Source organism: Pteronotus mesoamericanus, unplaced genomic scaffold, assembly GCF_021234165.1.
Source record: "Pteronotus mesoamericanus isolate MK-2021 breed Mesoamerican mustached bat unplaced genomic scaffold, CSHL_Meso_final contig_221, whole genome shotgun sequence".
Taxonomy (NCBI): domain Eukaryota; kingdom Metazoa; phylum Chordata; class Mammalia; order Chiroptera; family Mormoopidae; genus Pteronotus; species Pteronotus mesoamericanus.
In genome coordinates, this window is record NW_026555092.1 from 228006 (window position 1) to 242662 (window position 14657).

Here is a 14657-nt window from a genome sequence, read left to right on the forward strand (position 1 = left end):
ATACAATTTGCCATGTTTATTATAGAAAGAGCTAGATTCGATAAACTCTAACTCATTAAGAATTTTTTTCTCTAACTACATACCATAAAATTTAAAGAGCTTCATCTTGGTGAATAACAGAAATGACAGTGTTTGGAAAAATTACATTCTCTTTCTTTGTATCTTACAGGTAAAATGACAGAAAATATTTAAAGATTTATAAAAATTAAGCTAAGTCTTAATAAACTACTTGAAAATTCCCTCATCAGACACCCCTTGATTATAGAGAAGGAAAAAAGAAAAAAAAATAAAAGCGGAAAATTCTGAGTCACTGGGGACTTGAACAGTACTTGGAACTACGAAATTCCATTTTGGGGGTCCACAGGCTCCTACAGAAAGTAAGCCCCTTCTGCCGTCTGCCAGCAGGCAGCCCACCACACCTAGTGAATGATGCGTAGGTGTCAATGAGTTGTAGTGTGGCTGGAAGTAGGTTCTTGGTGATCTCGGATGACTTGTGAGGATCCGTCTCAGCAGCCACCTTAGAAAAATGCTCATCCAAAGAGACCTGGACCTTTGAGATAGCAGCATCAAGGGTGTAGATGGACTGGAGACTAGGAATCTCATGGAGCTGCAAGATGGTGGTACAGTCGATGCTGCAGAATGATGAGATCTTTAAAAACACCAAAAGATTAATTAGATCTGGCAAAAGGCTGTGGCAGAAGCCAAGTCCATCATTATCGATCCAACAGTAACATACCTGTCGAGCGAAGTATTCCTCTACAATTTCGACATCATATTTCACTGAGCTGCACTTGGTGGAAGCCAGTTCTAAGAGAGAGCCAGCATGTTCAGCCTTCATTCCCTGTTTGATCAGGTGATCCTATTTGGACAGCAAGAAGAAAGTGTTCAGGAGAGCAATACAGACAGCCTAAGGTTTTCATTACCCTTAGATTTAAAAACTCCCAGCGGCACAGTGAACAGGGGTGTTGGCTTTGAACACCCCTTAGCAGCAAGCTCTGTAGCACACTGTGGTACCTTTATCCAGCTGACATAGGAGCTGATCCGGAGGCGTGAAGACCACCGCAGGGTGTGGAGGATGTCACATTCACTCATCTCAGGCGAGTTCATGGCCAGCTGGTTCATGTAAGTCTTCGACGGTGGCAAAATTCCTAGGATCCTCCACAGTATCAAGAAGTAATATTGAAGGGCACAGGCCTCCTGGAAGAAGCAAAAAGAGCAGTCCCAGAGGTAGCAGCATTGCCTCAAAGTCTCCCTAACAGTAAGAGCCGCTCCAAACAAACCCCTCAAAGCAGAATAGTGCGGAGTCTCGATTTTCAACTGAGATTTGGCTCTCAAGTCTGCTCTCAGGTCTTTCTAGAAAATATAGCTCATAATAAAGCAGAAAATGTGAAAGCACACATATAATTTGCTCTGTGTCCTGCACACTTCTTAGGCCTAAAAAAACTGTTCTAAGACAACTTTGACTCCCCAAATAATGTAACAAATAACCCACAGAAAGCAGAACATTCTTCGTGGCAGGCCCGCAATGAGCTGGCCCTTTCCGTGGCCCGAACTGCTGTCATGGCTTCTAGGGAGAGAGAGACATTCCTGCAGCCACAGAAAAAGCTCAAGTATGAGGCTTCAGTGTCACGCATCGAGCACTCACCGGAGATATAGTACTTAGGTGGCCATTAACTCTCGAAGTCACATTTTTTCCAGGGTGACAAAAAATGATAAGATTATCTCTAAGACAAACATAACCATCTTAACTATGTAGAAATACTGAAGTATCAGTCAGTTTTGCAAACAGATACTCAGTAAACTGAGTAGGTCCTAGAAGGACATTTCTGGCTGAACTGCTACCCTATTATCAAACAAATGCCACACTTCATAACTGGCCCAGGCTGCCACGGTCTTACCAGAGCTGTTACGTTCTTGTTTTCCCTTCTCCTGACAGTGTCAAGCTGGGACCCAGCCGCGAGCAGGGACGTCAGGGCAGTATAGAGGTCATCATACTTGACAAGCTTGGAGAAGAGAACATCACATGCCTAATACCAAGAAAGAAAGACAATCATTTTCTTCTTATTTTTGGAAAGTTTTTCCCCCTACTCTCTGTACATTATCACTTAACCTCATGATTGACAATCTAGTTCGTTTAAATTCTGATGAGTAATTTCTTGTCGCAGCGAGACCCCCTCACGGGGTCGTCGGTTGGTTATGGGGCCGCCGTCAGCACACAAGTGCAGGCTTCAGAATACAGCAGCTGTCTGTCCATTCAAGCGCTGCATGCGAAAACGCTAAGCGTCTTCACAATGTGTCAGAGGTGTCAACCACCAGGAAGGGCATCCCCTACAGCAAAAGGGGAACCCAGCAAACAGACCTCAAAATAACATTATCTTTTTAGAATAAGCTCAGACCTTAACACAGACCAAATTCCCTCATTACAAAAAGGCATTCCCCTTCCCCCTGACAGACTGATTTCAGTGGAAACCATCTGACCCGCGTGTAAAATGGGGTTTTAAAATTCCTGGTACCACAGAATCGAGGCGGTTCAGATCATCCTCTGAGGCTTCTGGAGAGAGGACACAGTAGAATCTGGGCTGTGGCACAGCATCTGAAAAATAATGCACTTCTTAAAAAAAAAAACTATTTTATTCTCAACGCTGTTTAATAACTGTAAAACAGAAAAACCAAGAAAACACTGTGGAACCGGTTTCTCAGCCTTGGCACTCTTGACACACTGGGCCAGATAACTCTTGGCTGTAGGAGGCTGCCCTGTGGCCTGCAGGGTGTTTGGCGCCTTCCTGGCTTCTACCCACTGAATTCCAGGAGCATCCTCCCAGCTGGGACAACTAAATGTGTCTGCAGACAGTACCCGATGTCCCCTTTGGGGATAGGGGACACAGTCACCCTCAGCTGAGAGCCACTACTCTGGGAGGTAACTAATGTGCTCTATGCTCAAGTGAACCAACAAAATTGTATCAAGAGACTGACTGCCTTAAACTTAAATGCTATTTCCCCAATATCAGAGGGACTAATAAGAGATCCCAATGATGGTAAATTCATATGAACACTCGATGAAAGTTTCCACAAAAAGCTCTTCACATCTAACAATCCTCAGGGTAACAGCAAACACATACTAAAAATGAACACGAGAGGCCCCTCATCAAAAGAATGGACAATTAGAAATGCTAGAGAGAAAGTCATGGCTTCCATTATTTTCTGAATATTCGCCCAAAAGGAAATTTAACCTGCAAGTTAGAACCACATCCTTAAGGGAAATTAAGATTAATCATCCAGAGTGGCAGGAACAGATATACGACAGCTTACAGCCAGAAAAAAGGATGCTTAATTCTTGTATCTCAGTGTTTTTTTTGTTTTAAAATAAATGTTGGCTATGTGAATATCTATTTCTGAAAATGTCTTGAATTCATAGGAATTTGCCACCCCTAGGAAGGAAACTAAACCAACGACCAAAGATCTTCGAGGAGTCTCCGAGCTCCAAACTCAACCCTGCCAGCGAGGACCAATGAGTCGGTTTCTTACTGCCAGTCTTCTTTCTGACCTGATGAAAAATGCTTGGACCAGTTTTCTTCTACTTCTCTGAAACCATGATAGAGCGGGGTGGTCGTCCGGCGGCTGTTGCTATCCTGGGCCCCACTGGCCCACCCAAAAGGAGGGCTGAGCAGGTTATGCTGTACCTGTAAAAAAAACAAGAACAAAAACAAAACTCAGAGTAAGAAAGCTACACAGTCACCAGGCGGCTTCTCACTCCAGGCACAACGTAGACTAAAACATCAAAGTTTGGGGAATTCACAAACTAAAATAAAATCTTAGACTTTTCTGTGATTTCTTTTAGAAAGTACCTTTCTGCTGGAGTATAAGGGAATAGTACTCAATGAAACATTTTAAGAAATGCTGCGTATAATAATCCCTAACTGGCCCTACCATCCTCATTTTGTATCTCTACAAAGAAATTCACTAATCCATCAACTCTACCGCTCAGCCATCACTCAACCACAAACAGGCAGTCACTGAGAGTCGATGCTCAGGGCGCCGTGCTAGACAACACAAGGTGAAGTCAAAGAACAACACCCGTGTTTTAACAAACTCATCAAATCAAGCAATCTCTATTTATTGCTTCTGGCGAACCGCAGTGTGAGTGCACACACGCAAGTCTCAGCGGTCTTCCTGAGGCTCCTCAAAAACCTACCCCAAACACACTCTCACTAACAGCGAGTAAAGCAAAAAGAGCATGTCGACCCATACCTGCTCAAACAGATACATGGGGGCTTTGGAGTACTGGTGAAGCAGATAATCAAAGATCAAAAGAAGGCGAGCGAGGATGAGCGGCACGGAGCGCATCTGGGCGTCCATGTTGGCACTCAGCTCCTGGATGATCTGCACAACGAGGGTCAGTATGGCCTGCCGGCCTTTCTCGGTGAGGTTGTGGAAAATGAGGAGCAGCAGCTGCAGGTGTTCCACATTCAAGTCTTCTGTCTCGCTGGGCACCACGCCTTGCAGGGCATTCTGCTTCATTGTCAGCAAAAACCTACCAGGAGAGGAGAGTATGTCTGATGGAAAAAGTCAGAACCACCCCCACAAAGTGTTACAATGTCAAGTGTTAAATGCAGGTATTAAGATAGCAAATTGAGGGAGACAAAAAAGCTACATGTAAACAAAAGATGAAAATGAAGTTTTGGCTACAAAAAGCCAGATTCATCCCCCCTCAGCAATGGCAAGGGTGGGCACAAGGGTGCTAACACCCACCCAGCCATTTCTGACAATGCAAAGAGCTGCAAGCTCCCAAAAGGTGGTGCTTTTTACTTTTTTTAAATTAACAAGCCTGGTCAGGTAGAAGCAAGTATTACTTTTCCCTATACTTTGATTCTAGAGTTTAATTTTTGTTCCGAGAGTTTATAGTACAGGTTAAATCAGTGCATAATAGTTACATACATTACAATTCAATTCTCTGCTGTTCAGAGAACTTGTTGGAAGACGTTTTATGCAAAAATAGATAAATGTAACCAACTGTTTCCACTGCCTTTGGCTATTAGAAAAGAGATTTGTGTTTTAATAAGGGTTTCCCTCACCACATTCTCCATCCTCCCACCTCCTGGCCTTTTTGCAAGATTCCATCAGGAAAAATGCAGGGTCTTTGGCATATGAGAGGATTTACAATTTCTCAAATCCAGCATTAGAGCTATTTGATCATAGAATGGAGAAGAGGAAATCAAATTGCTTTGAAGACTCCTAACCATGTAAACAAAAATGGCAAATATAGGTCTTCATCTAAAGAGGATTTAGATGATTAATCTGAGCTTCCCTCAAGTAAAAAAAAAAAAAAACAAACCAACTTTAAAAGTTGTCCAAAAAAAGACTGCGAGTCACTCTAAATGGTTTCATGTTGAAAGCACTATAACCAAAGACAGTGTTGGCTTCCCTGTTCCCTCTCTTTCAAAAAACCAGGTCAGGATAAAATTGGTTGTGCTCATGATTCAGGTTCTATCTCATAACTGCAACCAAATCCCTTCTGTGCTGTGGAGATTCTGTTTCCACACGATGTGCTTCTGTCTTTAAACAGCACCTCTTCCCCCCAAGCCTCCCACCAGAAACACACTTCTCCACCCTCAGCACTTTAAACACTACCACCAGGGTACCTCTTCAGACTAAGTACAGGCAAGTCAGACATAAAAAAAAAGTAAGGAACCTTCTCCACAGGGCTTCTCTTGGCGGTTTCTTACCTGTCCCAAACTTTAAGGCATTCAGGGACATCAGGGTCACCTTGAGCACAGGCTTTATGTTGCCAGATGAGCAGGAGGCGCGAAAGCACAGAGAGGCTTTGGGGATGGATGTACAGGGGCCATGGGCCCTCGGAGAAAGGGGCCACTCCCAGCTGCTGCAGCAGTGCGTTCTGGTGTGAGAGACAGACAAGAGGCCATGAGGAAAAAGACCGCAAATGAGGCCAAAGGTGAGTGATGCTCTCCCATGTTACTTTTTAATACTGGGAGGAGTATTTAAATAAAGGATGCAAAAATTCAGATTTATCAGTGGTTTTGAAACAGATCATTTCATTCAACAAATGAGAAAAATATAAAATAAAAAAAATTACTAATCTAAACCTATTAACAACTATCACTAATCAGTGTCAGAAAAGGCATCCTGAGAAAAGGGAGAAATGTACTGAGACAGCAGAAAAGGGGTAATATTCCGAATAGATAGAACACGAGAAGTCTGTGCTTTCCAAAGAAAATTTGAACTGTAATAGCTAACATTTTCTCTTTCATAATCAGTTACATACTACAAATAACTCTCAGAAGAGGGAGATCCAACAACTTATAGGTCCAACAAGTGACATTAACAGCATTAGCAGAGAAATGTTGCCCGTAAGATGGCAAGGCATACAGAATTCGCCAGGCTGTCGACCTCCAGCTGTGGCAGGTCTTTCAAGTGAGAGTGACTTTCAGCTCAGTTATCTAGGCTGCAGCTTATCTTCTCAAACACACAGCCTGAGCAGGATGCCGACGGACAACCAGACAAAAGCCCGCTTTCTCACTGGGCTTCAGAAGACACAAATCACGGGTACCTCAGGACACAGGACGAATGTCTAAGTCTGCCAAATTAAACGATATTCTTATAAAATATCCTAGAGGACCTCATTCCTTGGGAATAATTACTCAGACGTCACAGATACCATGAGTAGTTTACACGCGTGGGATGGGGCCGCCAGCTGAGCGCTGTGCGCACGATCACACTGTCCTCAGAGCTGCGGCGCCGGGGCGGGTGCGCCACTTCACTGATGGGGGAAACAGCCCTGCGCGGTTTAAGGACGTGAGGAAAGCCACAAGCTTACCTAGCAGTAAAGCCAGGTCTACCTCTGAAACCCACATCCTTAATCACTAAGCTCAACACAGCCGTAAATGGCTTTCCACCCGACTCAAGGAACCCATTAAAAAAAATAAATGTGCCTGAGCTATAGCAAAAATAAATGCTGCAACACTATTGTAAGAAAAAAAATCAGAGACAAAAATCTAAATGTTCAAGTGACATGCAGCCCTAATCATGGCAATTATAAAGACCAAGATAAATGTATAAAACTTGCAAAGCCAGAAAACAAGAGATGTATCAATGTTCTGATTATAATGTAAAAACAATGCAAACTATATGCATAGGGACTAGAAGAACACATGTAAAATAAAATCATAGGTTTGGTAAAAGGATTATAGTTAATATACATATATTCCTTAAAATGCTATTTATATATTTTTAGGTGAAGTTTCTGTTCATTTTGTGTCAGTTTTTTTGTGTCTTTCTGTCAGTTTTTAGGCCTCAGAGCTCTAAGCAATGAGCTAACATTCCTCAGGAACCTGGTTTTTCCTTGCCACTTCAGCTCCTCTTATCTCTAGGTAAGAGGAACTGACTTTCTAGGAAGCAGAACTGAGCCACAGCAGCAAAGCCCTGGCCTGAGCCATGCCTTCCGACCTTCCCTGTGCCCTCTCTCCGCCCCTCCCCAATGTGGGCGTTCCCAAGCTTTCATCCTCGGCTTCCATCCATTTCATCTGTTTCTCATTCCTTCAACAACTGCCTCAATAAGCCTCAGAGCTATTATCAATCTTAACTTTTTAACTCCTGAATTTCAGGCTCACATTTCCAACGACTTTCTAGATGTTTTCATGCCACCGGCACCTCAAAACGTCATCATATTTAAGATTATTTTTTCAATAATAGTAATGGTGACTATTTAAACTAAAAATGTTGATAACCTACAATGTACAATTTTTATGTACAAAAATATACAAATTGTTTTTCATTGGATTGAAAGACCTATAAAATTCAACATACCGACAAAGGAAGCAATATAATAACATAGAACATGGCTCTGCTAGTGGCCTTTAGTTGGCTCCTTCATTAGAGGACAGCCTCACACGCAGCTATATAGTTTTCCAGGCTACACAAAGGCTTTAAGACTGGCCTCCCATAAGTGACTGAAAGAAAGTCGTGTTGGGAAGCTGATACTGACTCATTTGTTTTAAAAATGGAGAGAAACTGGCAAATTGTTCCTCATGTAAAACCCAAAGGACCATTCTGAGTACCTGTGAAGTAAGTAATCCATGAATAAATACAACCTCTGAGCTGACATACATCTAGGAAAGAGCACACTGAGCTCTGAGTATCACTCCTTCTACCCCAAGCCAACTCTCCTCCCAGACTTCCTATCCCTATTAAAGACAACAGCACCCTTCTAGTCTCCATTTGAGATTTAAACCCGGGCAGTATCTTAGACGCCTTCCTCCCCTGTCCTTCATCCCATTCAAATAATTTCCCATGATTTCTACAACAGGTCCTCTACCCACACCATGACGTCCCCTTTTTCTCCTGATCCTGCACTAATTCAAGTCACCTTTTATTTCTTCAGTGTCTACACACAAAGTGCTCAATGAATACTTATTGAATGAATGAACCTAGAACACTATTAAATATTATCAGAATTCTATCAGTAACATTAAATATATTAATAGTAACAAAATAATAGACAGCGGCTAACATTTAGTAGTACCAGCAATAAACTAGTACTAAAAGTGCCAGGTAAGTCTTTTTGTGATAAAATAGCGTAACATAAAATTTACCACTTCACTTAAAGTGTGCGGTTCTGTGGCATCCCGTTGACGCGCACTGAGCAGCCGTGACTGCCACCACCCCTCCCCACCCAGCACTTCATTTTCCCCAGATGAAACTTTGCACCCATTCAGTGCTCACCCCCTGTGACACAGTGATACAATAAAAAAGACGTATCTGGTCTTAGTCCCATTCCTGGCACAGAGGTCCTAAAACTCTAGTAACTTCCTTAGTGACAGTGACAGTGACTTCCTGGGTGAGAGAAGCTCCTTTTGTTAATCATAATAAACTCCTTTCAGCAATACCTGAGTTTATGCTAATGAAGTAAGGCCCCAGATGGGTGCCTCTCAGACAGCTTCAGGGCGGGGCTGGCAGCCAGAGGAACCAGGTGATTAGAGGACTGGAACTTTCAGCCCCATCCCCAACCTCCTCTATGAAAAACAAGGCTAGAGATGGAGCTAATCACCACAGGCCAATGCAGCAGGAACACCACTGGAAAACCAGGCAAAGCCTGCTCTCACACTGGGCTTCAAGAGACACACATCACCCCAGTAGACTGCTTCATCAGACACAGTTGAGAAAACGGAGGGGCCATGCCAACCAAGCACGTCTTCTCCCACGGCCTCTCAGGAAAATGTCCTCTTTCCAAGAGGTTCAAAGTCCTCAGTCAGTAGATTTCAATGTCTTCTCTAAGTAGGGAATAGGCCTGCTAATCTCACCTAGAACCATAGTTCTTTATTTCCCTGACAGCCGAAGACAGCTTTTAAGGCGCAGCTTACATCTGTTTGCTTTCGCAGACTGAGGTGCATTTTACTAGCCTCCCTGAGGGGACACTGTGTGTGTCCTGCAACATTAAATCAGGCAGCCTGGTAACGCGGCTGCGGGCATTACTCCAAAGGAACAGCCTCCACGGTAGGGCACCCAATAGCAGATCATTTGATGGCACTGACTGTCCTGAACTTTCCTCCATCACAGCTCTGAAATCCGGGGGAAGGGTTTCAAGCCCCATGTCTGGAAAGGGAATGAAAAGGGAGGTCTGAGGATTTCCTCTGCATGACGTCAGCACCTAGGGGCAACCAGGCTGCATGTCCACACAAGGTCTGTAATTATTTTTAAGATACTAATAGGACAAATCATTAGAGGAATCTTAACTATTCTCCAGAGAAAAATATTTGTTCCCCATTATTTGAACAAGTTTAAGCAGGAAAAGATCAAGTCTATGAACTTTGAAACTTCCCTAAATAAACTCATATCTGGGCAAGGAAACAGTAACTTTGGCAGGACAGCCAGCCATATACTAACTGAAGCATTTCCTTCTCTTCATCTTACATACGTCAACAACTTTTCTACTCAACTTATATTCCCTTTCCTGCCCCCTAAAATGTTTTCATGTAACAGTAGGTAAGTAGAAATAGCTTTCATTACTTTTTCAACAACAAAAGAAAATGTTTAAGAATTTCTTGAATAGGTTGGGATTATGAGAATCAATTTTAACCTCTTGAAACAGTTTCCTGGATTTTGTCCCTGTGGGGGCAAGTACAACCCTTGGAATTGTGTCTTGATTCTGAGAATCCACTGAAAGAATCTTAAGAGTAACAAAAAGTGCTCAAAACAGTAAAGCAAATTATTGGAGATCTACCAAATTCTACTGAGGGAGGGGGGTGTCACAGTAACTAGGAATCTGCATTTTTAGCTAATTCCCCAGGGATCCTTATGTATGTTAAAGATTGAGAACCACTAACTTAGAACATAAGAAAGTTACAACAAAAACACAACATTGGCAAACGTTGGGAGAGAATGGGAATCCACTGCTGACCCACTGCTGGTGGAGTAAAACTTGGTACAGCTACTCAGAAGAGCAATTTGGCATTATCTGCTTAAGGTCACATACTCCAAAACCTGTCAACACTACCCCCAGTTCGAGTCCCAAGAGAACAGAGGAGAAGTACAAGAAAGATCATAACAACACCTGGAATTGTGATTAAACCTGACACAACCCAAAGGCCCATGAGTGGGAGAAGAGGGGAAATGGATAAACTGGTATGGTCACAAAGACGTCTAGTAGAATATCACATAGCAGTCCAAACAAGAGCTACAAAAAGATGCAAAAATACAGATGGGCCTTAGCAATGTAGCACTGAATATTAAGTGAAAAAAGCCTGAAACAATTGCACAGAGCATGATGTCATCTGCTATAAAAACTAAAACACTAATTTTTTAATTTAAAAATTATAAACGCAAATATATATAAAAAAATTAATGAAATGAGAAATTTCAGATTTAGAATTCAGGACATCAGCTACTTCAGTAGGGAGGGAAAATCGTAAGACTTAGAAGTCCACAAACAAGATTCTAGACTTCACTTTGGCGGTGGGTTTGCAAGCGGGAATCTATATGAGAGCATCTATCTCCTCTAATGATTCCTTTAAAACACATCTTTTGGTCTGTATTTCTTAGATTACTCATGATGAACATTTCTTATGTTTGTTGGGCACTTATATATATATATTTTAAATAAATTGCCCACTTGTTTGTTTTGTCCATTTTTCTACTAGGATACTCATCAGGAGTTGTTTGTTTTTGTAGTTTTTCCTTTTTAAGTTCACTGAATGACATTTTCTTCCCCTTCAAATCACCCTAATTAAAGCAGAGGGTCACTCTAGGACATTCTCTCAGCACCCTTTCCAGGGTGGGGACTCCATGACACGCTGCATCGCCCGGCAGCCTGCCGAGCGCGGAGCGGACGGCGGGAGCTCTTGGCTGACCGCCCGCACTGCACACCAACCTGCAGGGTAGGCGACTGAAGGTCGGAGGTTACCAGAGAGTGGTTGAAATGATAGAGAGCAGCAGCAAACTCTTCATCTGATGACCCTTAGAGACAAACAGGAAAGCCAATTATTCAAGCAGCTCCTTAATACATCACACCACCCTGCCTAGAGCCAAACTGCATGAGAAAAAATATCCTGTCGACTGACCCTTGAGTCCATCTTTGTCCACCTCCTTAATGATACTGGCCAGGGTAGCCATATGGTGTTCTGAAAGAGATACACTCAGGTAGTTTCGGATAAAATTGTTCCGAGAGTTCAGCATGGAAGAGGTGATGAAGTTCAAAATGTTGGAAGCCAGACCTAAGAACTAAAAAACAAACAAACAAACAAAGCTGATATCGGGTTCAGATGCCCAGGGCCCCTATAAATCCTGAATACAAACAGGAAGTGAAATATGCCCATAGGCCTCATACAATAAATACAGTGATTTTAAAAGTCAGATTTTAAATCACCTCCAGCAGGACTAAGTTTAATTACGATAGCCCCTCCCGGGTAAGTCCATCGGTTACACAAGGGGGTATGCCAGTTTAGGACGACAGACTTCACGAAGTATAGCATGAAGACAGCGGGTTTCCAAATAGACTGACTCGTTTTTTTCTCCTTTAAGGTCCTATATTTGTCCAGCTCTTGGGCATTATTAATTCAATTCTGAAGCCTGTATTATTATAGAATTCCCAGCTCTTTATGTCTCTATTAAAATTAAATTGAGTTACTATGTAAATGTTTAATATCCAGATTCTTGACTAGATTAAGCTATGTGAAAGCAAGGATTGTATCTGACTTGTTTGCTGATACAGCTTCAGAACAGGGGCTTACACAGAGTACATCATCAATAAACACTAGTTGCAAAGATCAGTAGCAAGAACTTACCATGTACCACACCTATGAGAAGGGCTCTTTAATTCCTCACAACATTCTTAGAGGCAGGTACAATCACTCCACACAATAAAAGACATAACTGAGGCTAGGAAAAGTTTAGATTCTTGCCCAAAGTCACAAAGCCAGTACATGAGAAAAGTAGCATTGAAACTCACCTCTAACTTCAAAGACTGTGTTAACTAACAACCCTCAATCAGAGCAATCAACACCAAGAGTACAAGTTATTTAGTCAAGCATAACCAATACATTTAAGTCCTAAGAAAAAAATCTTTAAATATTAGTTATCTATCCTAGAAAATGTTTTTGTTTAAATGACCTACTTTTCACACCCTTTCTCCCCATTTCTCCTTCCCTAAGCCTCAGAAATCCACTCTTACCAACTCAGGATCTTTGCGGCTGGCCAAAATGTTGCCCTTCTCTCCAGGGGCCTGCTTGCTGGGGCTTTTAACTCTCGGAGAGCTCTCCAGCGGAGGGGGCGGGGGAGGCGGCGGAGGTGCCACTTTCTCTTTACTGGGGGAGATGGTCTCTTCAAACCATTGCCCCAAAATAGGCTCGCTGTCATCGTCTGAACAGAGAAAGAGGGAAATAACAGACATAACCCATTTCTTTAAATGTTAGTACATCTGCTTTTGAAAAGTCAAAAGGGACACAAGGATATCTTGAGTCGTAGTTACACAACTGCATAAATTTATCAGAACTCACCTATGGTTTTACACCTGAAATTAACATAATATTGTACAGCAACTGTAACTGAAAAATTTAAACCATTTTCTAAAACATCTAAATGTATACGTAAAATGGGAGCATTTTATTTTATATAAATTAGACCTCGATAGAACTGTTTTTTTTCTTTGTTGTAAACTGACATTTTTTAAAAGGAGTCCAACAAAGGAAAAGAAACAATGTCACTTTATTTTACTGGCAGCAAACCAAATATTTGCAAGAGCAAATTTTTTACTTGCCTATCAATTGTAAATCCCAAGTTAAGAATCATACCTTTTACAGTACTGTACATTGCTACACAACACCCAATTATAAAGAATCTGAGGTATTTATAATTGTTCAGTCTCTCACCAAACTCGGGCAGGAGGAAGCGCTAGGTTTAACCCTGCTGTTCGTGACAACAGAGTCTGCAGTTTCTCTCCCCGAGCCTCCCCAAGCCACGCATCTACGAGAGCCAAAGCAAACACCTCGCATACCTTTTGAGTTTCAGTGGGAAAGCTCAGAGCAGAGTTCACAAAATGGGTTAACACAAAAAGAAGTATGAACTGAGGTGTGTTTTGACTTTGGAGGACACGGAATGAAAAGCAATCTGGGCTTCGCTGACAGTAGTTTTTATCATTCACTCTTCAGCAGCTTGACTTACTCTTAAATAATACGTCACCTTTGAGTACCCTTTATAAAGTCAAACTCCAGGCTAGGCAGTGGGAAGAAAAGGGCAGGTCAGAACCCAGGGGCACCGCTGGGGCACTTCTGGCCGCATTCCGCAGCCTGTCTGCTGGGAGACAGCAAAGGGGGGTCTCTACCTTGGCTGCTGTCCTCCTCTGTGCTGCTGAAATCATCCTCGTAGTAGGTGTTGGAGTCGGTGGAGGCGCTGGCGTCGCTGCTCATGGAGCCCTTCCTCTGACGCTGCAGGACACATGCCTAGGCGAGCAGCGGGGCGGGGCGGAGGGAAGCTGATGATATCCACTTGGGAACCTTCCTACCTCATCCCATTCACCGCTTTAAAAGTTTTTTCTTATTCTTTCTTCCTAAATCCGAGAAGTAGCTCTCCTAATAGCTCCCTTGAGGACTCTCATTGGTTTTTCCTACAAAAGCACTCCAAAACCAGAGATGGGGACGAGAATTGAAACAGGAGTTCCACGGTGGCCTGCGTGTTTCTGCTCCAGCGCGGCAGTCATCGCGAATCACCGAGCAGCCCTGCATATCACAACGCTATTGGCCAACGGCTGCTCCAAATGTTTGGAATCATTTCAGAATTCCTCTCATCTTTAAAATCATTACCACAAATTTGGCATTAGAAAGATCACAGTTTTCAGTCAGTCTTACTCATTTTGAGAAGTTACTATAAGATCTCACCAAGTGCCAATGGCATGACCCCACCCACCTTTCTGTAGGAGGTTGAGAGTAACGTCAGCAGCAAGTTTGTCAGCGGGACAGAGTCGATCAGCCGCTGGATCCGCTGTATGGAGGTGCTCTGGGCCATAATGTTCAGGACCGCGGGGGGACCATCTGTCTCCCAGCCCTGAAAGTAAACGTCAAAGGAGAGCTGATGTTGTGAGTCACCAGGACATAACCACCTGATCTGACTACTCAGGCAGTTCACCCAGAAGGGGGCCCCGCCACCCCTGTGCT

The 14657-nt window shown here is 42.9% G+C and overlaps 1 protein-coding gene across 3 annotated transcripts in view; it reads right to left on the reverse strand.

Moving 5' to 3' along the window:
* UBR4 (ubiquitin protein ligase E3 component n-recognin 4) overlaps positions 1-14657 on the reverse strand; it is a 118541-nt gene that overhangs the window by 85827 nt on the left and 18057 nt on the right. For all 3 annotated transcript variants that reach the window (XM_054571646.1, XM_054571645.1, XM_054571644.1), the window contains exons 13-25: positions 14410-14547; positions 13829-13946; positions 12680-12867; positions 11571-11730; positions 11381-11466; positions 5724-5893; positions 4249-4531; positions 3545-3680; positions 2514-2593; positions 1899-2027; positions 1015-1197; positions 737-859; positions 420-649 (exon numbers count right to left, since the gene is read on the reverse strand). In XM_054571646.1, the coding sequence (XP_054427621.1) occupies positions 420-649; positions 737-859; positions 1015-1197; positions 1899-2027; positions 2514-2593; positions 3545-3680; positions 4249-4531; positions 5724-5893; positions 11381-11466; positions 11571-11730; positions 12680-12867; positions 13829-13946; positions 14410-14547 (2024 nt within the window). The remainder of the gene's footprint in view (positions 1-419; positions 650-736; positions 860-1014; positions 1198-1898; positions 2028-2513; positions 2594-3544; positions 3681-4248; positions 4532-5723; positions 5894-11380; positions 11467-11570; positions 11731-12679; positions 12868-13828; positions 13947-14409; positions 14548-14657) is intronic.